The sequence below is a fragment of the Hermetia illucens genome, chromosome 4 (genome assembly GCF_905115235.1).
Source record: "Hermetia illucens chromosome 4, iHerIll2.2.curated.20191125, whole genome shotgun sequence".
NCBI lineage: Eukaryota > Metazoa > Arthropoda > Insecta > Diptera > Stratiomyidae > Hermetia > Hermetia illucens.
Genome location: NC_051852.1, coordinates 107,795,906 through 107,822,271, shown reverse-complemented (window position 1 = coordinate 107,822,271; position 26,366 = coordinate 107,795,906). Strand labels below are relative to the sequence as shown.

The 26,366-nt window shown below is 42.6% G+C and overlaps 1 protein-coding gene across 1 annotated transcript; it reads left to right on the top strand.

Moving 5' to 3' along the window:
- Positions 1-1,345: 1,345 nt before the first annotated feature.
- Positions 1,346-26,366, top strand: LOC119654671 (SET domain-containing protein SmydA-8). Its single transcript, XM_038060165.1, has 7 exons — positions 1,346-1,790; positions 2,206-2,466; positions 17,423-17,613; positions 17,733-18,161; positions 18,220-18,330; positions 25,694-25,881; positions 25,940-26,366. The coding sequence occupies exons 1-7, from the start codon at positions 1,635-1,637 to the stop codon at positions 26,176-26,178; spliced, it is 1,575 nt and encodes a 524-aa protein (XP_037916093.1). The 5' UTR covers positions 1,346-1,634; the 3' UTR covers positions 26,179-26,366.

The window sequence follows — 26,366 nt, the reverse complement described above, 5'->3', positions numbered from 1 at the left end:
CAACAGGAAGTACTGGAAAAGTATAGCCATGACCTATGGCTTAAATCGGCAACTAGTTACCGGTACCCTGACTGGTCTCCTACAGTGCAGGGAGTAAACAAAGGGATCATTGGTCTAAAGAAAACGTACTTCAAAGCCAAGCAAGTATACCAGTATATTTCAGGTGGAAATACATGCTATAGATTGTGGTCCCTACTTGAAATTCCAAGGAAGCAAAATATTGCGATACTAGTTAACAGTCAGCCGGCTATCAAGGTACTCAGGACAACCAGATGAACTTTAAACTGGTATGAAAATGGCTTAATAAATTGAATACACTTGGCTCGCATAATAAGGTGGGATACTCTGGGTGTCAGCTGTTCAGGAAAGGAGCGGAAACATCGACATTCGGGCAGGGCCCTTCTGCGGAATCGAGACATGGTTCATGACCATCACACTAAGGAAGGAAAAGGAATGGTTGAGTGAAATATACTGGGTAAACTTGCCAAAAGTGCAGGGTAAGGCGTGAACTAAAGTGCTTGCTTGTATAAACCTCACCAAAAAAAGCCTTACGATGATAGCGTGAATGCTCACGGGTCACTGGAGGCTAAACTTCCTCCAGGAGAACCTTGGGATATATATCTGTGGGTACTTGCATTCCGTGAGGAGATTGCTGAAGTGATATTCAGAGATAATGTTCGCCACTTGTGCATAGTAAGTTAATGCATCTGGGAGAATATTTAATGGCAGATACTAAAATTAGAAAACATCCTGAAATCCCTGTCGGTTATAGCATTGATCAACATACTATAGTTAATAAGTAACACTATAAAGGAAGAAAATAGTTCTTTTAGGGCCTAGCGCAGTTCCTTGATACCACTATTAGTAGCCAAAACTATTTTTTGATCAAGGTCAACTAGTCACTCTTGAAATGAGCGCAGAAGGGTTGAAGTGGAGCATGGAAGAGCAACTTCATTTCAAAAATGAGTTCAGGATCATCTGACGTAACAATCTCAACATTTACATCAGTTCATGGACCAACCATAACCAAGGCATTTGCTCACAGCAACATTTCTACATTGATACCTATTACACCTGATCCAGGGTATATCAGGGATGAAAATAGATCCATCACAATTACTCTGCCGCCTCACGTCGATTCTGAATAAACATTCACTCGCTAGGAAATACACTTTCTCCTCCGGGTAAATTTCTTTTCTTTATTCAACTCACAGACTAGTATGTGATGCCAAATTTTTTACGTACACCAATTATCTAATCCTCATTATTCTCCGATTGGAGAATCAGATTGGACCCTAAAATAGAATTTCACTTGTGCTGCGTCTAGCTTAGAGCCAAGAAGAAGTGTCTTAGCAAGAACTCAGAGAGTCAAGACGGAAGAAGTGAAGTGAGAACTATGTAGTTGAAGAAATTGGGCCCGTGTCTAACACCTTTTAGTGATAATTCGTAATTACCGACGTGCGAATGGGGAATGAAGCGGAAATTTAGTGTTTAATTGAAATTTGCAAATCAGATTTAGTACTTTTATCTCTGAAATCTCTGAAAATTGGCAAAAGATTGTGATTTGTAAGACGTCCTGTAACAGATAAGGAATCTACTGTTGAAAAACACTAAGAAATTGAAGGGAAAAGAAAATGGTCTCGAACGGTTCAAGTGCAAGTGATAAATGTGTGGTGTGCGGAGTGGAAAGTAAATCCAAGTGTTCGAATTGTGGCCAAGCGTATTACTGTTCGGTGGAGCATCAGAAGCAGGACTGGAAGAATCATAAGCTCCAGTGCCATCCATTCAAAGTAAACTTGTCTGTCCGAGATCTAGGTCCTTGTTAAAGAGAGACAGTCGATATCATTTGCCGGTGTTTAAAGCAGCGTCTATTACGTCATTAACTTCATGCGAATTTTCCATGAAGTACACCCGGTGTTTCGCAGAACAGTCGCTTTTTTCCTTTCCCATCTCCCCGGATTCACATTTTTCTATTTTTCAACTCCAAGATACAAGATACTAAGACGACGTTGACAAATGACCACGTTTCAAAGGCATATTTGACAAATATTTTCAGTTACTTTCCCTGATTTCGTAGTAATAGAGTCACAGCGGGTTTTATCTCGTGTTATGATCACTTTGGAAGAACAACGGCAAGTGATATCGACTTCCTCATGTTCACGCATAAATTTCTCATCTTAAAATCTCTATGTCACGTGCGCACAGATCGAGCACAATGAAAAATTCGGAAGATATTTAGTGGCCAGCAGGAATATAAAAGCCAGTGAAGTAGTACTTCGGGAATCCTGCTTGGTTTGCGGTCCTAATCAAATCAGTGGACCAGTGTGTGTGGGGTGTATGAAAGGACTCCAGGCAAACGATTATTTGGAATGTGAACGATGCGGATGGCCCGTTTGCCAGAGGATATGCCAGAATTCACCGGAACACCGAGGTGAATGTGAATTAACCGTGGCAAGAGGGAGTAAGGTAAGTTATTTTCTTACATTTTTGCAGATTAAAACATTAATCATAAACATAAAATATTTAGTTTTGTCCAATAATTTGCATCTAAAGTTTGCACGAGAAATTCAAAAGAACTATTTTCTCTACCTCTTGATTTATATTGGGCGATCGATTTAATGACGTTCATTTGAATTTAAAGACTTTCAATTTAATTGGTGCGCGGTTTTCTCATTTCAACAAAATTAATTTGAACTGATTGGCCTTTCACCTCTTCAGAGACGCATAGACGGAAAGTAGACAAAATATCTTTTGCTCATATTATGTGTGTTCATCGGATATTTATGTGCTGCATGTAGATGCGGACATAGTTCGTACAAAAGGAACTTAAAGTGTGCCAAGAAACTAAAAATAAAGTGGAAACATATTGAACTCACCACAAATCACTTGGGTGCATCTACTTCTGTACAATAGAATGCTTGTCAACCATAATTTTGCGGCTGTCTGGCGACTAGAAAATCTTTCGTCTTTTGTTGTATCTGTGGATCCATGCATTTCATAAGTTAAGGTGTATAATATCTCATTCAACGGTTATAAACATCAACCCAAAAAATTGAATTAATGATGCAACTAATACAGGCCAGAATAGAACTAATGGCTTGAATTATCATTAACATACATAACAAAGAAGTGTCGAAATTAATAGCGCGATTTAAATATCTTCGAAATTACCTAATTCTTCAAAGGGGGGAATGATAACAAAAGCAACAAATCGTGAGACCGGAAGCTGGACGCTTCAGGTAGAAAAGGTTTTGTGTACTCCTCAAGGGGGAACTTTGCTTACGATTGTTCTATTTGCTTCAAGAGTAATCCTGGCGCCTTTATCTGCCATCGCACGTTGGGCAAGGTCAGCCAAATTCTCTTATTGTTGTGTACAATTTTACCCTGGTAGGTAGGCTTAAAGTCGATGAAGAGATGGTCATAATCTAATAGTTTTTCCATCTCTTAGCTGGAGAGAAAATCTGATGAGTTGTTAATACCAAAAAGCGTCTACTTCAGGCTCCTTGGTGTGGGTCCATGATGTTCTGAGCATATGAAGCCAAGGCCCAAAGGACTTTGACAAGTTTTCAGTATGACAGAATTCCCGTCCACCCCAAGATTTTATAGTTGATGAAACCAACATACGAGAATCTATCTTCTGATAGTTTATTAGAAAGATACTTGGATGCGCACATTCAAAACAGCAACACATCCCTCAATAGCTATATTTGGATTGTTTCCAAAAATTTGCGCTTGGGCTAAGGGTGGTTGAAATCGCTACCTCGTTAGCCGTAATGATTTTCAACAAAGGATTTTTATCTATTTTACAAGTCATGGAAGTGTTGGCAATTATTTTGTAATTATTAAATGAGTAGGACGATGGTCAAAGACCATCCTGAGTGGCTTGGGATGACTAAGAGAGGAGAGCATTTCCATACACCTAAAAAGATGCCGAAATTAAGAGTGAAGGTCCTCTTCCATTGAAGCTCAATTGAAGTATTCCGTCGGAGGTCCTTCAAACACTTCGATCCCTCACGTATCATTATACCAAAAATTCCTGGTCCTTTCCGATGCGTGGGTCTGCACCGGATCCTGAACATTCTAAACAGAAAAATTCGCGCGAGCTCACCGAATAACCAACAAGCGAGCGAATACTGATTAAAAAGAAAATAATCATTCAATTACGCGGGCAGTGCCCTAAAACTCCGGACCCGAATGCCGTGATCGAAAGGGAGGATCCATGACGGATCACATCCTCGATCATTGTTCTCGTGCCTCAGATGTATGATGAGGCGCGACCTTAGAGATTCTATTGGAGGATGGAGATTTTGCGGGGCTGGCGAGGAGGCAAATCAAAGCGATATTTAGTTACTCTTCTAATCTGTATTTTATGATCAAAAACAAGAATAATATAATAAAAATAAATAAAAAGAGAAGCAATAATTAAGTGAAAATTTTCAGAAGAGGGTAAGGAAATAAACTGTTAGAAATAAAAGAAAAATGTATATGGAAAAGAAAATTAAAGTAGATTCAGTCAGTCTGAATGGCTGTGCACTACCGCAGCGCCTCAGGGGAAAGGGAAGAAAGTGCAGGAACTTTGCAGTCTTGCAGATTACTCACCGAGGAAGCAATCACCACACCGGGCAGTCGAAGATAAAACGCAAATTCATTAGATGACGAGAAATCTTGGGGCGGTTCGATATCTAGGTGCCACGATGACCAGCAGCACTGGTCCGCCTTCTGCAGCTATTTCGACACAATCTGTGACGACCACTTCAGCAGGTTCGCGTGCGCAGCGGATGAAGTGGACTGAGAAAATGAACCTCTTCATTATCCGCTCCTACTACGAAAAAACGGCTGGAGTGGGTACAACATCTTATCGTGTGCAGCGAGTTGTAGACCAGTACCGCTTCATTACTCGCAGCAATACACTCCCGGCCGTTATCAGGGAACACCTTCGACTATAGGTCATCGTGTAAACTGGTGACCAAGAGTCGATGGGGACAGAGGCGGTGACATCAACAACACCACGCTGCACTGCAGGCAACAGTTTTCGAATTCGCTGAAGCATTCTCCTTTACCGTCCGCCTGAATTCTCGGTTGAGATTCGGGACGAATTCCAAAGATCGTCTATAGAATTCCCGGAAATGGATCCTTTGCATAGACCAGGTATTCCCAGGCTCTATGCATCTTCAGCAACTCCGAGAATTCTATCTCAAATCAATGATGAGATTGCACCTCAACTGTGTGCTGATATGTCGCTGCTGCAACTACAATCACTTAGGCATTGTCGTGCAGTTACGGCTATCAGATTGCACGGTCAGAAGATTCGCGTTACTGGTTTGAGTGACCAAAGAGATCCACCATGCAAAATTCGTCTGGAACGTCGGCGGGACTCACTAAGTTAAGACATTGCTAGGCTGACTCACTTCAGCTCTGGCAATGAAGATGAAAATGGGTGAAGAATAAAATCCAGACTGTTTAAAGGAACTATGCCATCCCCAGTGAGACACCCCTAGTTGAATTTCTGGCCATACTAAAGCAGAAGCTTTCTGTCATTTGCAATTGGTTACCACGGTATGGCGAAAGTCACTCCATTGGGAATATTGGGATAGGCTTCGGTGGTTACCCGCCCAGCGTGCTGAGTGGATCACCACAGAAGGCACCCGCCATGCTACTACGCATGGCATGAATTTTGTGAATATTACCAAAGAGGAAGTTCGACGAGCCATGAACAGCTCGAAGAACTGGAGGGGCCCTGGTCTGCGTCGGGTAGAGAATTTGTGGTATAAGAAATTTACCTGCCTAGACAGTCGGTTGGCACATAACGGAAATCAGGTCGTTAGCCAGCCGGGGGATTTTCACTCGTCCTCACTGCGGCTAAGTAATTCCGAAAAAAGACACGGTGAAGGACCCCACAGACACAAAACCGATTACTTGCTTACCAACCCTCTAAAAATTCATAACGTCCATTATTAGTGGTAGGGTCCATATGCACCTCGAGACCAGTAGCAGTAGGGCTGCCGAGTCGGTTCAAGGGGTTGAAAAGAGCAACTCATTATCAACTCGATAGTCGTAGGACAATCAACTAGAGGCCAAATAAACCTCTTTAGTTACTAGAACGATTATGCCAAGGCTTTCGACATACTTGATGTACAGGGTGCGGCAGCATAACTTCCTTTTTTCAAAACTCAATAAAAACTATTGTATTCATCGGAAAATATTTATTTATTTTTTATAATGGAGGTACATGTCTAAAGTTTTTATTTACATTGTTTTGAAGATCAAATCTGTTAGGTGACGTCCCCCATTCTCCATACATTGCGTAAACCGATTTCTGGCGTTTGTCATGACTCTTGTTAGCATAGCAGGTGTTATGTTGGCAATTTCTTCTTGGATGTTGGTCTTCAAATCTTGTAGGGTTCTTGGACGGTTCACATAAACACGGGATTTCAAAAAACCCCATAGAAAAAAATCGCAAGGGGACAGATCGGGAGAGCGTGCCGGCCATTCCAAATCGCCTCTAATTGAGATAAGGCGCTCTGGAAAGTGTTCCCTCAAAACAGCCATCGATGCTCTTGAAGCGTGTGCTGTTGCACCGTCTTGTTGGAACCAAGTGTCCCCCAAATCCAAATTTTCTAGCCGTGGGAAAAAAAATTCTGTAGCATGTTTACATACCGGTCCGAATTCACTGTCACTGTAACCTCATTTTCCTCAAAAAACCAGAGACCAATAATTCCAGCTGGGGAAATTGCACACCACACTGTGACTTTGCGTGAATGCAAAAGCTTTTGATGCAATTCTCGAGGGTTGGTGTCAGCCCAGTAGCGCATGTTTTGTTTGCGGCAGTGCGGCAGCATAACTTCCTTTTTTAATATGCGCGCCACTCAGTTAGTTGATGTCATAGCGGGGCGCTAGTAGTCTCGTTCAAGAGGGGATACGGTAAAGTTTTGTCCCGACATGGTTCAGTCGCCATCATGCGTTGGAATAGTGAGGAGCGTGCCTTTGCGGTTGAGGTTTACTTTTCAAGCGGATGTTCGGTTATTGCAACACAGCGTACATTTCGGAATCGCTTTAATTTAGCCCCGTTGGCTCCCGTCCCAGACCACATATCAATTGTTACATGGGTCACTACATTCAGACAAACTGCAAGTGCGACAAAAGGAAGAACTGGAGTCCCTCGGCCCGTTAGATCACCTGAGAACATTGAAGCAGTGAGAGCGTCAATGTTGCGATCGCCACGGCGTTCTGCGCGCAAAGACGTATCTGCCCTTGGACTATCCGATCGTTCTGTGAGAAGAATTCTTCGTGATGATCTTCATTTTCATCCCTATAAGATGGCGATAGTGCAGGAACTCTCAGAACGTGACTTCAATTCTCGGATGAACGCGTGTGGGCTTCTTCTTGATGTCGCTCGCGAGGGTGCTATTGTTTTTTTTTAGCGATGAAGTCCATTTTCATTTGTGTGGGTGGGTTAACAAACAAAACATGCGCTACTGGGCTGACACCAACCCTCCAGAATTGCATCAAAAGCTTTTGCATTCACGCAAAGTCACAGTGTGGTGTGCAATTTCCCCAGCTGGAATTATTGGTCTCTGGTTTTTTGAGGAAAATGAGGTTACAGTGACAGTGAATTCGGACCGGTATGTAAACATGCTACAGAATTTTTTTCCCACGGCTAGAAAATTTGGATTTGGGGGACACTTGGTTCCAACAAGACGGTGCAATAGCACACGCTTCAAGAGCATCGATGGCTGTTTTGAGGGAACACTTTCCAGAGCGCCTTATCTCAATTAGAGGCGATTTGGAATGGCCGGCACGCTCTCCCGATCTGTCCCCTTGTGATTTTTTTCTATGGGGTTTTTTGAAATCCCGTGTTTATGTGAACCGTCCAAGAACCCTACAAGATTTGAAGACCAACATCCAAGAAGAAATTGCCAACATAACACCTGCTATGCTAACAAGAGTCATGACAAACGCCAGAAATCGGTTTACGCAATGTATGGAGAATGGGGGACGTCACCTAACAGATTTGATCTTCAAAACAATGTAAATAAAAACTTTAGACATGTACCTACATTATAAAAAATAAATAAATATTTTCCGATGAATACAATAGTTTTTATTGAGTTTTGAAGAAAGGAAGTTATACTGCCGCACCCTGTATAAGGTCATTCATCATAACCGTGCAAGAAGCATAGGTTGATCACGGGAACATGTCCGATTTACCGATATAAGCCGCAGGCAGTACTTGGTAGTTCTGCTTACAGCCATCCACATATCGCACAACAAGCGTTACGTTGACAAAATGGGTCGTTCCGCGTATATTATTGATATTGCTATCTGTCACAGTAGCAACATTGAGCAAAAATACGTAGAGAAGAAGGTGCATTATAAGCCACTGGCTCGAGAAATCAAAGAAGTTTGACGTCTCGAGCGGGTGGTTGTAGTTCCCATAATATCGTCAACTACAGGTATTATACCAAAATCCCCCATGGCTTCCCTTGATGTCCTGGGACTTTCACACAGTCTGGTTCAAACCATACAGAAATATACCATTCTGCATACGTGCTCGAGGTTGCGGGGAGTTCTCGACGGATTCTCCCATTAACCTACCACCGGCCACCAGCGCCCCCTAAGCCTAAGCCTAAATGTTTGGTGCTAATATTAGGTAAAATCCGACATCCGTTGAGATTGTGATAACTCGGAAATGAAATAAAATAATAATAATATACGGTTATTCATTTAGAGGTCCTTTTATTGGCAAGGATTTGATGGCAGTTTGCGCATGCATCGTATCAACTGATGTAACACTTTTTAACATTTGTATTGTCCGGCATTTCACCATGGAAAGGCTTAGTCCGGCATATCGTCTACAAATTATTCAGTTAGTTTATGAAAATGAGAGAGTAACCTATGGCCAATATAATCAACCTACCGAACGCACAATTAGCAATATAATTAGACATTTCATTATTGGATAATACGCCACCAAACAGAGCACATCCAGCACGGAGCAAAGAAAGCGTAGCGGAGGTAGCGGAGAGTTCACGTGGAGACCCTAAAGAATCGTCGCCGTTCTCAACAGCTTTGCTTGTCGTATAGAACAACTTGGCATATTTCACGTAAGGATGTTAGTTTAAAAGCATAGAAAATTCAGCTGTTGCAAAAGTTGAAGCTAGCTGACCTTCACAATTGTCACCATTTCAGTCGTTGGGCTCTTGACAGAGGCAGAGAATCCACTGTTGGCTAAAAAGGTCTATTGCTGTCTTAATGGGTATCTGCATAAACAGAATGCCCGTATATGGGGTGATGAACAATGCAATCAGATGCAAGAGCTGCCATTACACTCCGCGTGACTTATGAGGGGATGGAATAAGCGGTCCATATTTCTTCAAAACAGAAGCTGGCCAGAATATTTCTATGAATGACAACGATTATGGGGTCAGCGTAGATCCACTGCCTTCAACCTGCATGACTTTACCAACTCTGTCGCCAAATGTCTAAATTCACAGCAAAAAGTACATACCATTTACACTGATTTCGGTAAAGTCTTCGACATATAAATCACAAGATACTTCTATCCAAACTCTCGTCTCTAAGCGTTCCCATACCACTTGTTTTATGGCTTGCTTCTTACCTTTTCAACCAATCCTGCCGCGTCTCTTTTGACGGCCTTACTTCCAGCTCCTTCTCCCCTTCCTCCAGCGCCCTACAGCGATCTACTCTGAGCCCTTTGTTATTTTTATTTTTTATCAACGATAAAAATAATCCGTGCCATAAGCATACTTGGCCCCAGCCGCAAAAGGAGTCGGAACGGCTGGTTTGACGATGGATGTAAGCTAGCAACGGAACGGAAGAATGCCGCATACCGAGTAATGTTGAATTCCCCAAGAACGCGGGCACGCGCAGAGACTTATCACGAACTCCGTCGGGCGGAGAAGCGACTTCACAGAAGGAAAAAGGAAGCCTGGAAGAACCAACAAGTCTGTGAACTAGAAAAGTACAGGGAGCAACCGCACCAGGCGCGCAAGTTTTCCCAACAAGTCAGCAGGATGAAGCCTTATACACCACGATGCTCATCCTGCCGAGACAAAGAGGGAAATCTGATTTCCGACAGAATGGGCATATTAGAGCGATGGGTTGAGTACTTTGATGAGCTACTGAACAACCAGAACATCGGCGAGTTGGAGGTCCCGCCAACTGAAGACGACGGACAAATACTGCCACCACCAAGTTTAGGAGAAACAGTCCGTGCAATTCATTGGCTAAAAAATCATAAGTCGCCAGGAGCCGATGGAATTACAACCGAATTGGTTAAATATAGAGGCGACCAGTTACACCAAGTGGTTCATCAACTGACGATTGGTAACGAGGCATTATCTGTCTCATATATAAAAAGAGAGATATCACACAGTGCAGCAATTATAGAGGTATCACGTTGCGGAGTACCATCTGTAAGATATTCTCCACTATCTTACTAGGCCGGGTAGCCCCATACGCCCAGAACATCATTGGCCCATACAAAAGAGGCTTCACTCCAGGCAAATCAGCAACAGATCAGATTTTCTCTCTGCGGCAAGCGATGGAAAAACTGTTGGAATATGGACACCAGTTACACCATCCATTCATCGACTTTAAAGCCGCCTATGATAGCATAGCCAAGGTAAAACTGTACACGGCATTGAGAGAATTCGGTATCCCGACGAAATTAATAAGACTGGCTAGGCTCACCCTGACCAATGTGCGAGGCCAGATAAAAGCAGCAGGATCACTCTCAAGACCATTCAACATCAACAACCGTCTAAGACAAGGGGATGCCCTATCATACGTCCTCTTGAACCTGGCCCTCGAGAAAGTGATCCGTGATGCTGAGGTATATGGAAGAGGTACGATCCTCTTCAAGTCCACCCAACTACTGGCCTATGCTGACGATATCGACATCATGGGAAGAACCACCCGAGACGAACAAACTGCCTTCATCCAGATCGAGCAGGCGGTGATCGGCGCGAGATCTTGGGTGGCACATCAATGAAGGCAAGACAAAATATATGGTGGCAACGTCAGCACCGAAGACGAATCAACCAACAACATCAAACCGCACTGGTCAAACACAAACACGAACAAGAATAAGGATAGGAGAATACAACTTTGAGACCGTTGATAATTTCTCTTATCTAGAGTCGGAAATCACAACCGATAGCAGCTACGATGATGAAATCCGCGCACGGTTGTTGTCAGCCAACAGAGCCTATTTCAGCTTACAAAAACTGTTCCGCTCGAAACGTCTCACCATAGGGTCAAAGCTCTTACTGTACAAGACAATGATCTTACCAGTCCTCATGTATTCCTCGGAAACTTGGGTTCTTAGCAAGAAAAATTGCGAACTCTTGGCCGCGTTCGAGAGAAGATCCTCCGAAGAATTTTTGGCCCCCTACATGAGGATGGACGATTCCAAAGCCTACACAATGACGAAATCTATGAGCGATACCATGACCGTCAGGTTGTGGATAAAATCTGGCTGAATAGGTTACGGTGGGCGGGTCACTTAATCCGTATGGATGAGGATGATCCCACCCGGAAAGTCTATAAGGACAATATCTATGGTAAAAAAAGAAGACGAGGCAGACCCTGCCAAAGATGGAGCGATGGCGTAGGTCAGGACGCCAGACAGCTTTTAGGGATATCGAATTGGTGGATCCCGGCGCAAAACCGGGATGTCTGGAGTTCCTTATTAAGGCAGGCCTAGACCGAATACCGGTTGTTGCGCCGTTGATGATGATGACTACTCCGTGATCTGGTCTCCTTCCCATAACTGTGATTTATTTACCTTTGAAAATGTGCAACGTAAATTCACCCCAAAGGCTTCCCTCGTGTGGAGTATGCCTCCCGCCTCCGCTTTCTGAACCTTCCCTTCTTACTACAGCGTAGATTCTATCTGGATTTATGCACATTTTTCAAACGCTCCTTGGTTCTGATCGACTGCTCCGCCGCTAACGACATCACCTGCCGTCCTGCGTCTTATAACACACTTAACGCAGATATTTTCAACGTGCCCTTCGCAGAGCTTGAAGTTTACTTCCATTATCCGATGCCTAGGCTTTGCCGAAATTACAACGCACAACAGCTTGGGCCTTTTAGCTTCTCTACTTCAACTATTTTTAAGTATAGGATAAGATTATTGCTTTCTCCTCCTCCTGAGGACAATAACTGATTAGAGTTTACTATGTTCGCTGTCTGTTAAATAAATTAATAAATAAATGATAAATGATTCCGGAAATTGAAGCCCGTGGTTTCGACGACATTAGGTTTCAACAAAATCGCGGCACTTGCCACACAGCCTTTGAAACCATCCCTTTTCTGCGAGAACGATTCGGTGAACAATTCATTTCATGCTTCGGATCAGTGAATTGGCCACCTAAATCATGTGACATCACACCTCTGTACTTTTACCTTTTTTCAAAGTCTATATGTTAACATTACTCGAAAATTGGAACTTCAGAATGGACTATCTCAACTCCATTTATAGGCAACATTTGGTATAAATTATCTTTAAAACAAAACTGCCAAGAATGATTCTTCTGTATGACAATAAAGATGATCAAATAAAATCGATTTTAGCCACTGTTTTTAAGGTTTTGTGTAAACACAAAACCTTATTAAAATCGGTTTACTGTCTGTCTGTCTGTCTGTCTGTCTGTCCGTCTGTCTGTCTGTCTGTCTGTCTGTCTGTCCGTCACACGCATTTTTCTCGGAGACGGCTGTAGCGATTCACTCCAAATTTGGTAGAAAGATGGGAACTGTGAACGCTCACGCATACAGTGAGTTACATCCTTTTACGACGAACTTAAGGGGGGGTCCCCATACATGCAAAAGGGGGGTGTAAATTTTTTTTTCATCAAATATAGTCATGTGGGGTATCAAATTAAAGGTCTCGTTTAGTACTTTTCAAAGCCGGTCTTAGTTTTGACATTTGTTAGAAAAGTGGGGAGTGCGGGGGGTTGAAAGTGATCATTCCTTTAAGGGAGCCATTCTCAGAAACTACCAAACCGAAAAATCTGAAAAAAATCAGGAGGCTGCCACCTTATGGTGCCTAGGCTCCGAAATACCTTCCATAGTGATATCTGTAGAAATAAGTAATAGTATATTACTATAATTTTTAGTAATTGGCTGCAAAACCCCCCTTAAGTTCATCCTAGCACCACGAAATTTCACAGCAATATAGGGTATAATATAGAGCATGATCGTGCCAAGTTTGGTGGAAATCGCACTATTATTAACAAAGTTATGATACGTCAAAATTGTGGTTTCTTCGCAAATTCAAGGCTATGAATGTCAATATCATCCGAAAGTGGATATTCTCACATAATGTATGCATATATTACGTGCTACGTACTAAGAAATACACAAAACCTTTCGTACCTGAAGCGTCCAGCTTCCGGTTTCCCGACTTGTTTAGGTTTTGTATAAACACAAAACCTTATTAGAATCGAGTCGATGTCTATCTGTCTGTCACACCCGAATTATTTGGAAATGGCTAGACCGATTGTCACGAAAATTGATAGGAGCATGTGATCTGTTGTTCCCTTTACATGCAGCAAGTGCCGCCATTTTGTGTTAAGTTTAAAGGGAGCTCCCCATACATGTGAATGAAGGGTGCAAAATTTTTTTTCATAAAATGTGGCCATGTGGGGTATCAAATCAAAGGGCTCAATTAGTACTTTTCGAAACTAGTTCCATATTATATACCGGCTGAAACGTAGGGGAGACTCAAAATATGAAGAGTGTAACAGGTCTCGTTCTCAGAAACTATCCAAACGAAAAATCTGAAAAAAATCTCAGTAGTGCATCTCTACGAAATCTAGGCCTCAAAATATATCCGGTTCCGATATCTGCACAAATAAAGTTAATAATAGTATATTAGCATATTTTATATTATATATTAGCATATTTTAGAAATTTTGCCGGAAAAGACCCTTAAGTTCATGCTAATACTACAAAATTGCATTTGTGTAAAGGACAACACAAGGCACAATTTCTTTAAGTTTGAAGAAAATCCAACTATTATTAACAAAGTTATAGAGGGTGAAATTTTGCATCAATATCATTAATCTGCTATACATAGTCCATAAAACTTTCTCCAAGAAACACATGTACAGTCTTGGCTTCATTTCTTGTCCTTTTAGCGAAGTCATTCGAACGTCATCCGGACCGATAAATACGCCTTTAATACGGCGATCGACATAAATCTGGCATGTGACTTATCACGTGTTTAACACTATAATTTCCGAACAACTCTGAATATCAAAAAATTACTTTGCCCACATATTCTACACTATATCTAGATACAATTGATGCCAAAAAAAAATCGATTTCGCGGATCTGACACACGCGATGACCCCCTTAACATAGAAGCGTAAGCTTAAATATCAATGCAGCAACACATAATGCACGACTGCCATATTCTTAGGAATGATTTAGATGCTTTTAGCACTCTAAATCGGGAATTACCCTTATCAGTTATCGGATCAATTGTGCTAGGTTATCTAGACCCCACGTACGAAAACCATGGGTTGTTGGTGGAGAATTTAAGGACTTACATTTTCAATGATGATCAGCGTTCATGTGAGAGCAGAACAAACTGAGCAGCACTTATTAGAAGACGTCGCCTGTTAGATGTAGTACCTCCAATGTTTGTCATTAGCCGACTTTGAAAGGTAGCTTAATGGATACTAGTAGTGTAGTCGGCTCGCATGGTTTCCCAGGATTCGCCAGTATATTCCAGGCGGAAGTACTGGCGATATTGGAAGTCTGTCGGTCAATGGGACATGATTTAAGCCGCTAGCGTAATATAGCTATTTTGATCTACAGCCAGGCAGCCATTAAAGCTTTGTACTCAGTGACGACATCCCCCAAGCTGGTGGGGCAATACAGGGACGCGCTGAACAGTCTGTGCGGCACGCTCAAAGTCACATTCCTCTAGGCTCCCAATCATAGGAACATAGGTGGGAGTGAGTTAATTGACGGACTGGCTAGGTGGAACTCTGCTCTTGGTGGGGGCATAGCCTGCGTCCCGCTAGTGATTGCCAGCCGTTGATATCAGATGGGGAAGTTTCACTACCTGCGCCAAACCAAATAGGATTTGGCCTGCCTATGACAAAATTCGATCGTATGAGCTTCCGGGCCAGACGCATGGAAATGCGTAGTGGATATATGAGATGGTCTGCACGCAAGATTGGCCTATAGGAGACCATGACGCCAGACTCAGCACACCCTATAATTCACATTGCCGAAGCTGTGAAGAGTAGGGAGAAACCCTTTGCAGTTGCGTAGCTCTAGACCATGGCTCTAGAGGCACTAAAAAACTTGTAGCACTGATGAAGGGAACAAAAGGTTCTCGAAATATCGGCAAACCGTTCTTTGTGAGCCTCAAAGATATCTGCTATTCATCGTGAATGCTAAGAACTCTGCAGATCTGAACCGGCTGGACCCTGCTCTACGCTCTTTCCACAGCAATTAAGGTGTTATTAGTTTGTCGTTTGAGAATGAAACACTACAGCACTAATTGGGACTTTCCAAGTTGATGTGCATGTTGGTTTTCCTTAAGCGGTTACGACTTTGGCTGACACCTTCTCATAACTGTGATGCTCAACCAGTCCCTCCATACATTTGAACGAGAATGATGTTAAGCTAATTTGTCTGAAGTTGTTTGAGTTTGAATATGCATCCTTCCCCCCCCCCCCCCCCCCCCCCCCTAAAGGCTTCCTTAACCACCATACTGGCAAGAGAGGGGCATGCATCCCAGAATAGAAAGGATGGACCTCATCCGAAAGCCAAGGGTAAAAAAAGAAAAGCTACTAAGTGTTCCTAGGGAAAATGAAGGCTGCTGCTATCGTCCAGCGAAACATCTCTATGGATGTCAGAAATGGAGTGATGGATAGGAAAGAACTAATGAATTCTATTACACATCAGCGAAAGTCCTGCAAGACAGCCGAAGAGGAGCTGAGGAAAAAATACGTTGCTAGTGCAGCCCCTAATTACACAAAATGCAGTGCACTCAGCCTGCCAGATGGCGAACAAACAATCGAGAAAAGAGGGCGAGGGGAATACTCCATGGATGTGCCGATAAGGACGCATCAAAAAGAGTGTCCGGATAGCTGAGTTGTTAGAGCATAAGGCAGTCGTAGGGAATCTCACTGGTAGCAGTGGGATTTGTATCGTGATTTGACGTTGGATACCAGTTCACTCAGCTGCGAATGAGTACCTGAGCCAAATCATGGTAATAATCTCGGGCGAGGGCAATGCTGACCATATTGGCTCCTACGGGGTATTGTAATCCTGTAGTGTACCGTTACGGTCTTGATTGAAGTAATCTAACACACTTCAAGACCCTGATCCAATTAGATTGTTGCGCCAACGATTATTATTATTATTAAAAAGATTTCCGCAAGCTGGCGACCAAGCGGATCATGCAGCGTCGGAAAAAATTAAAAAATTTAAACAGCAACAACGGAATGCTGGACAGGAGATGTTTCCATACGCCAAAATGCCTATTGCGGATTTTGGCGGACTATTTACAGGACAGCATCCTGTTCGACAATCCTTAAGAAGAGCAACGCAAAATGATGATGACATTGGGGGCAGGTCCGGGGTCTATCCTTGGCCCGAACCTTTGGAATATCTTATATGATACCAGATGAATCACATCTGGTGATTTTGCGTCACTGATTACCGCACGCATGATTATGCAAGCTAAAGGCACACAAGGAGCGATGATAAGTCGAGTAAACAGATGGATGGCTGAACATGGATTGTCCCTAGATATGGAGGATTCCCACAGTCTTCCCTATTCAGCTTGGTGAAACCATGGTCTTGTGGTAAAATACTCGGCATCATGATAGACACGAATATAAGATTTTTCGAGAAGATTCGTAACAATGCAGACAAGCCTTATCCAGTAAGATATAAGGAAGGCGTCGCTTGTAAAGAGAGTGGCCGTACTCTCTGCGCATGGCAGTAATATTGGAAAAAACACTCAAACTAAGGCTAAAAATTTGATTTTAGAATTATTTAGTGTTCCATATTTATCTTTCGCTAAAGCTGCTAGTCAATCGGCCTTGATACTGAAACGGGCTGAGACGTTACCAATGCAAAACTGAAATGCTAAGAATGAAAATAAATAAAGCATTTTATCTATGAGAGAAGTGGTCACACAATAGTTCATCATATATTGCCGTACAATACAGAAAATTTATTGGCCGCAATCTTTTGGCACATGTTTCCTCTTTCACGTTTCACTAAGTGCAAAATTTACAAAATTTATTTTCGGAGAGCCGCTAACGTCATTGATAAATTCCGATTAAGTTTGTTGTACCGATTAAAAATATTAAAAATGTGAAACGTAATTTGCGTCACACTCGAAATATTTTGTTTTATTTTTCAGATAAAAATTCATCATTTTGTGGCACCACATCCACAGTATCAGTGCCTTTCAATTTTACGATGTATGCTACTCAGGGAAAAGGATCCCTCCAAATTCCAGCGACTGATGCAGTTAGAGTCCCACGACAATCAGAGGAAGGGTTCAGAACAATGGATAAGCGACCGCGAAGGAATAGCGAAGTTTATTCCAAGGTAGATCCTGAACACTTTTCTTCGGGGGCTAAGTTTAGCTCTATTTATTGCATATTGAATATACTATTGTGTGAGTTACATAATAATAGTGACGTTACATTCTCATAATCCTTGCACAGATTCTTCAAAATGGATAATTGGACTGAAGACGAAATAATGCAGCTTACCGGAATCCTTCAAATAAATGGTCACGAAGTCCCACTCTCTGAACCGCCTTATGTAGCCATCTACGATTTGGCATCATTGGTTGAGCATTCATGTTTCCCAAACTTGTCGAAAAGTTTCACCAAAAAAGGAGATGTCATCTTCTGGGCAGCAGTTGACATCAAAAAGGGTACAAATCTGAGCATCTGTTATTCGGATGCCTTGTGGGGCACAGCAAGTCGGCAGAATCACCTATTGGAGACGAAACTGTTCAAGTGCGAATGTGTTAGATGTAAGGATGTCACAGAGCTGGGAACGAAGTACAGTGCAATCAAATGTAATCGCAATGACTGCCCAGGACTTGCTTTGCCGTTAAGTTTGGAGCAATGGAGCGGTGATTGGAGGTACGTAATTTCAGTTGCTTTAATTTGGAATAGCTTTGAAATAATGAAACCCTTCCAGGTGTGATACTTGCCAGCATGCTTTGGACAAATCATACATAAGCGATATTCTCGATCGCGCAGGAACCGATCTTTCCGTTATGAAGAAAAATTCCACTGAAGATTGCTTCAAGTAAGTTAATTAGTATAGTAGAGTTTGAACATTTGTAAGATTGTGTAAAACAAAATTTTATTGTAATCGGTTGCCTATTAGTCTACGAAATTTGATGAAAGTAGAACCGTTATCCATCCATGCTATATAGAGAGGTATAAAAATGGCAACAAACCAACCAACCAGCGACATCAAACCGCACTGGTCAAACGGTAAGAATAAAGATAGGAGAATACAGCTTTGAGACCGTTGATAATTTCTCCTATCTAGGGTCGAAAATCACAACCGATAACAGCTACGATGAAGAAATCCGCGCACAGTTGTTGGCAGCCAACAGAGCCTATTTCAGCTTACAAAAACTGTTCCACTCGAAACGTCTCACCATAGGGTCAAAGCTCTTACTGTACAAGACTATGATCTTACCAGTCCTTATGTATTTCTCGGGGGCTTGGGTGCTTCGCCAGAAGAATTGCGAACTCTTGGCCGCGTTCGAGACAAGAATTCTCCGAAGAACATGAGGATGGACAATTTCGTAGCCTACATAACGACGAAATCTATGAGCGATACCATGACCGTCCGGTTGTGGGTAAAATCCGACTCAATAGGTTACGGTAGGCGGGTCACTTAATCCGTATGGATGAGGATGATCCAGCCCTTAAAGTCTATAAGGGCATTATCTATGGTAGAAAAAGAAGACGAGGCAGAGCCTGTCTAGCGTTGGCGTAGGTACGGACGCCAGACAGATTTTAGGGATTTGGTAAACCTCGGCGCAAAACCGGGATATCTGGACTTCCTTATTAAGGCAGCCCTAGATCGGATACCGGTTTCTGCGCCGTTGATGATGATGATAAAAATAGCAAATATATCAACAGCACTAAAACCGGTCCCATTAGTCCGCCTTCCTTGCGGAAGAACCGTAAAATATTACCCTGGGGAGGCGCTTGTCTACACTAGCGTATTTAGGTCACGGGTTCAATATCCTTTTCGGGCTCGTTCTAATTCTTGGAGTTTCTTTTTGATTGTCGCTATTGCAGTGTTTACTGCAATCTCATTTGCATCTGAACACATCTCTTTCACAGCGTTGAAAGCGTCGTGCAAGCTTTTTCCCTCCTCCATGAACCATGGAACAATTTTGAATGGATTTACTCTCGTTCTCTCGTGAAGAGAGTGCGCTTCATTCACTAGTAGGCTATCGTTCCGGCGATAGTAAACACTGTCTCACCTGGTATTCTCCTATACGTACTGCATACCCTCAGGGCGATTGACCGGTATGCTGAACTCATCCTCCTTCGGTTAACAACGTTGTCCAATGTTTCCGGCCAAACAGTAACGAGGTGCAGCAGAATGCATTCCACTACCGCTACTATAAGAAACCCATGACCATGTATATTTGCTACCTTCTCTGGCATATATCCCAAGTACCCCTTCAAACTCACACTGGCATTGATCTTCACGCACGGGTATTCAAAGATCGACCTTGATGCTAACAACATTGTTTTTTCTGTAATTGGTAACGAAGACTCCCTCCGTCTTTACGTCCGCCTAGAGTTGTGGGAGATGTCACGCTTGATTGGTATCTCTTCTGACGTTTATGAGGATACCGATAGTTCTCAAGAGAAGAATCACATTGTGGTTGATTTTATGCAAGCGTAACACTTGTAGTAACCACGAATGTGATAGTCAAAGGCTGATTATAATCGATGTAGGTTGCCGAGATATTTCGTTTTTGGTGGGCAGACTCGACAGACAGTATCGATTATAAGCTGTTCCTCACAGCCTCGGGAGCCTTTTGCGCATCCTTTTTTGCTCCTCAGCTATTTAAAACATCAAAGTGTTTTTAGATATTCGCGCATAGAACTGAAGTGAAGACCTTGTAGATGGTAGGAAGACAAGTAATTGGTCGACATTTTGAAGGGCAAGAGGCACGCTGTTCCTGGGGAATGAAGAAAATTATCCCCTTGGTGAAAAATTGTGTAACTCATTTTGGATCGGCAATCACCTGATTAAAATGATTTGTCAATACCGTGTGAGTGCTCTTGAACCACTACACCCAGAACCTGTGAATCTTATCAACTCCTGGCGTCTTCCAATTACCTGCCTTTTCAACGACTGCTTCTACGTTGACTTCAGTTACAGCAGCCATGGCCATTTCAGGGAGGGCCTCGCATGAACGCATAAGATGTGAAAACCATTCTGCATCTAAATTCCAAGGGCTGGGTTCGCTCCAAACATTCTTCAGGAGTCTTCTGTCTGATCCAGGCACGACCTGAGTGATTTAGATTTTAATAAAATCCCCCCGTTGATTTTGAAAGAACAAGGTGTTGTCTGTCCTTTGATGAAAGGTCTTTTGATACCTACTAATGCGATTGGAGCATACCTCAAGTTTCTGCTTGGACAGATGGTAGTTTCCAATGATGTTGGCACCGTATCTGTGAACTCTTGGTGATGGATTTCCAAGATGTGCTTTCGTAATACGGTCAATCTCCTTTCTCAACTTTTCTACTGTTTTGTTGAGTCGAAACACCCAGAATGGTAAATTCCTCCTGCACATATCTCTGTTATTCGCACCAAGGTGTAGATTATGGAGGCGAATTACTGTAGCAGCTGCAACATAGACCATACCTCTGTCCGGTAATCTCGCTAGCCAAACGTTCAGTCAATATTCTGTCAATGGCAGCAATGATGTTGGTAGTTGCAGAAGTAAACTTTAGTTTTGTGATCTTTGGAAATCAGTGTAGTGTTACTGTAATTCATCCGATAAGTATGGCGATTCCTTCTCCTAGGATTAAAGATTTTTTAAGGAGGTTTACTCCCCTAGAAAGGGAAGTATAAGTTAGGGAAGACGAATACAAATGGGAACGTTCTGCATATCCGCGGCTATTTATTTACAGGATTAACCTGCGATATTGTTAGCTGATCCGATGGATTATAACACACGCCTGGTCGCATGCAGCTCTGCATTTGCAACTTAGGTGGGGATTAATCTAGTACACCTGATATGTATACGACCTGATGACATAAATGATTTCACATCTTGGGATATTTGAATTGAAGGCATTTCTAATATCTAGAGTCAGTACTTATTAACACACATTGGCTGCTGAGACAGACCTATGATTATTGTTATCGTATCAACCGTAGGACGGGCTCGCCAAAATCCAAACTGCGGTTTTAATAAACCAGACTCGACGACCAGGAGGAGGGTGTTATATATCACCCTCTCCAGCATCTTCCCCATAGGGCCGAAAAGGCGGATAGGGTGATATTACAAAGGCGCGCCAGATGATCTTTGGGATTTCGGTAGTTCAAATAACTTTAGGATATTTTACTGTAAACACTCCTTTCACCATGTCCGATTCAAATGTGCTTGTGAACCACTTGGGCCTGGTCGTGGTAGCCAACTTGAGATCTTTGCCCCATTTAATCTTAAGTCCTGTTTATCTACAATATTTTTGCTGATCCAGCGTGACTTTCCCTCAGTAAGCACAGAGGTTAAGAAAACGTCCTGTTGGACTCGTAGGCCTGCGGCGTCGCTTTCTTCCTCGACTTTTTGCACCTTGTTGACCACTCATGTTGGCTGGTGCCTCCTGTTGCAAAGCGGCCTAAATCATGATATCTAAAGCACTTCTTTAGAGACTCATAGATATTTTATGGAGAAAGGACCTCATCTAAGTCTCTGCATTTGATAGTTATATCCTATTTTCTGACTGTGATGTCGTCTTACTCCTCCCTTACAACTATCCACAGTTGCCACACTGCATCTATTTAATTCCAGCATTAAATGATACGGCTCACGCTATCACCCAATTTCGTAAAATCCGCCTTTACCTTCCAAAAGATATCCTCATAGGATATATCTCCCCTCTTAGAAATAATTGCTATTTCCGACCTTTCTGTAATTTCCTCTCTTTTTCCTGCTAAACCTTGTTCATTTTCCGAGTTACCTGATATTTGTTTACCGGTGCTGAGGTGGCAGTCGAGAAACTACCTACTTTCGCGAGTATTTTTACCACCGCAGGTTGCTTCGTTAATCTGAGGGATTACTAGCATCTTCCCTACTTTGTCTGCTTATTTTCTCGCTTTATTATGTAAAGTTGGCACCTACTCTTTCAAATGACTCACCACTTGATATTGAGGCGTTTTTTCTCTTCTAATGCTCGAAAATAAGAAAACTTAATCCTCAAAACCTCCGGGTTTTTTTTTTGGTAGATGTTCCTCCTTTTCTAAACAACCTCACACAGTTTATTTATACGTTCCGCAAGTGAAAGTAACCATATTGCGCTTTCGTTCCATTTAGGAATGTGTAAAATAATTGGCACTAGGCATGTTCGATGTTAGTTCATTTTAGAATCTCAATCTTCCTCTTGCATAAAACATGGGACTTGAAAAGCTCGGTGAAGTTCACTGATCATGATGACCTATCGACTTCCACTTCGATAGCTTTCTTGTTTCTGTGTTTCGCTATATTTTCTGCCAAAGTCCAGCCATGCCTTTAAAGTAAATACTCCACCGTTCTTACTAGCTGATCCTGTTTACCCATAAACTAAAATGTTTTGTTCTTCCAGCCTCCGTGCATTTCAGTTGTTTCCCGCTCCTTCTTCACTCTACGGAATAAGCATATTGATACATTAGGATTGGTAGTGGCCCGATGTTTACTTTTTGGCACTGCATTGGTAGTACCCCCTCTTTTAAACACGTGTAGAAGGTTTCAGTCAATATGGAGATGTGCAAAGCAATCTCACTGGCGACCCCATTTTATGCCCAATGTCTGTATGCTGCTGTTTACGGTAGGAATTTTCACCCGCATTTTGGGAAAACTGCTATGGTTGTTGTGCTCCCAAAGTCGCCAGAGAAGGATACGAGTAAGCATTAGTTGTTCAGAGCCATATCTCTTCTCCTAGTCCTTGTCAACGTGCTAAAGAGGATTATTCTCAAGGGAATGGGGGTGTAAATATCCCATCTGGTATCGGATAGGCATTACAGCTTCCAAGCTGGCAGGTTTTATCGTCGTCCTTATAATTTATGTAGATTTTAAAGGCCATTAGTTAAGTTAATCATTGCCGTTATGAAAATTTTGTGAGTGCAGCTACCAAAGATTAGCATTGTCGAAGAGCTATTCCGATGGTAGGAAAGCGTTCGTCCAAAGTCTTAGTAAGCGTCTATCGTGGAGCGCGACTACCTGCAGGGATCCATCGCAGGTCCATTTATTATTAGGTGAGCTTAATTCGATGATTGAGAATGGTTACGCGGATAACCTCATCATTTTATTAGGGAAACAGACGACTTTAACTCAAGAAACGGGAGACAGAATACATGCGTATCGTAAACGCGTGTCTCTAAAGCCAGGGCCGCCAATTGAACCTGAAAAACCGTTGGGATGTTGCTGGAAGGCAACCTGCGTCGTTCGCCCCTAATTAAGTTGAACGCTACAAATTTAAAATACGAACAGGAAGTGCCATACTTGCAGAGCCATAATCGAGGAACGCATGCGCTGGTACCCGCACCTGATCGAGCTCAGAACGCGTTTAACCACATTGACACCTATGTTGAGGGGTGTGATGAGGTGTTAATGGAGTCTTAACAGGAAAACTCTTAGATCCATACACGTAGGACTCTTCCTTGCACGGATCCCCTGTGTTGTATGAGTTTGCGATAACGAAGCAGAACAGGAAGCTGTTCTACTATTGCCAGCGAGTGGCGTTTTTATCGAGTCTACTGTATATCGTACGGTTTAGACCGACACCGTACAGGTATTTTTGGGTATTCCGCCTCCTGATCTAGAGGTAGTCCAGTATGCTCCGGCCTACAGGATCAGGAGGGGCATATCTTTGCTGCAAACTGATTTAGGTAGTGGTGATTAGGTAGAAGGGTTAAGACCGCTAACGATCAAAAGGTCGTTATGTGCGATTGTAGCATTTAAGTTGCAACTTAGATGAAACCAAAATCAGAAGTGTCGGGTCACATTGTGTACTTCTTAATTGTGTCTTCTAGACATCACAGACATTCACAGAGCAGTAGTTGATTGGTGGAAAGGTTTTTTTATGGTTCTCCACACTGGACTGATTCCAGTCAACCCGTTGGGGATTGCCGTTCCTACGTATTTGAGAAGGGCAATTAGACCTGCAAGGAACTCATCTGAAATGAGCCTTACTGAAGGGTATCTGGCAATATAGAAACCGGAACGGCCGTTTGAGGGCATATGCTCCGGGAAAATTCTTTGTGTGTGATGTGTTCTCGGCCCGGTTATTTGCAGTTTTTTTCATAGTGATTGTGATTGTGGACATATCACGGACAACTCAAGGCCGTATTCGTTAGTTCCAGCAGAGATGGGTTTCCACTGGTATGAATGCTGTGCTTGAACTCAGTATAAACCAGTACGACAGTGCTAGTCACGCGGCGCTCAGATTGTGCTCTCCAAATCAATGTCCGAAGAGGACGGTAGGATTATACCTACACGACAGGTACTCATACAATACGACCTTCATTACTTGGGACTATAACAGTGGCATATTACTTTCCTTTCTAGGACCTCATGAAACTTTTCCTTCGTACCGACCTAGTCGTTGCCTTTGCATGCTATAGTCGCCTCCGGTCTGCACAGCTTGCCCCATACTTCTCCAGTCCACCTACCAAGAAGGCCGTGATTACGTCCTTTGACTCCTTAAGTTTCACAACTAGATCTACTTTCACAGATCTAATACGACAGAGATTTTGTTCCAGGTTTGCGAGCTTTCGGTCTGCTTTAATGTTTTGGTGAATGTGTTCTGTTCTTCTGCTCTTCTTCGGGAAATCTGCCCTATCCACTCTATTTTTTGCAGTGCAGTTACATCAACCTTATATTGAGAAGGAAAGCCAGTTACCTGCTAAGCGTCTTCTATTGTCTGCAGGGAGCGCATGTTTCATGAGGAAATTCGTAAATCGTTCGTTTTATTTCGTTCTCAAGTTCATCGCTATGCGTTCAATCTAGTCCGAAGCTCCGTTCATGACTCCATGACAGGTAGCTCTATGAGATGCGATCATCAGCGCTACATGAGCCTCCGACCTAGAGGACCAGTTGCTAAAGTATTTCCCGATCTAAAGCGCGAGAGGTTCGCCTCCAACCTTTTAGGTTTGCAGTTATCTGTAAAGAAGGAAATGCCAGCAATCACAAATTAGCATGGAGGTGGAGATATGAAGTTATTTTAGTGGTTCACAACTGTCCAAAGAACTGGGATATATACTCAACCAGTGTTATTAAGGCCGGAAACAGAATTACATTTGGTTTCATTTTGATCGTGATTAGTTTTCGTTTCATTGAAGTCATTGCCATAGCACATACCAGGACAATATCCTTCAGCAGATCGTAGGTAGCCAACTAAGTTTTCTACACATCCTCTATTTGCAGGTACCTACAGCACTACAGTAAGTGGTTACCACCGCAGCATCATCATTTAGCAGAGGTAAAAGTAGTCCTTGCCCAGCTTATTGGCGCTGGCGGTCCTGAAGTAATTCAAACTTTAGATGACGCAAGCCTTGATAAGAAGATTTCATTCTGCAGGGAAACATTGAATCTATATGAAAAGTTAGCACCAGGTAAGCCGGAATTATGCCAAGTGAGTAAATGATGCAGCAATAACGTTTTTTCTTTCAGCGGAGGCACGAGTTCTTGGACTACTTCATTTCGAAATGCACGCAGCTCTTGCTGAGCGAGGACGCAGAGCATCCCCTGGTAATCCAGATATGTGCCAGTCCGCACTGGAAGAGTCTTTGAAACACGCGGAGGAAGTAGTTAAATTGCTCCAACATGAACCAAAAATTTTGTCAGAAGGACAAATTTGTGCTCAGGCGAAGATAAACCGAGACTCGTTGAAGCTGGTTTTGGGACTTTGAGTGCATCAACCAGAATTATTATACATACAAAAGTGAACTTAGATACTTAGTAGTTTTCCCGTTTATTTTTGACATATTTAAGCTAATGCAACTGTAAAGGAAAAAGACATGAACCTATATACATGAGTGTGTTTGAAGGCTATTTAGACACCCACTTCATACTATTTACAGAGAGCTACGCAAGAAGC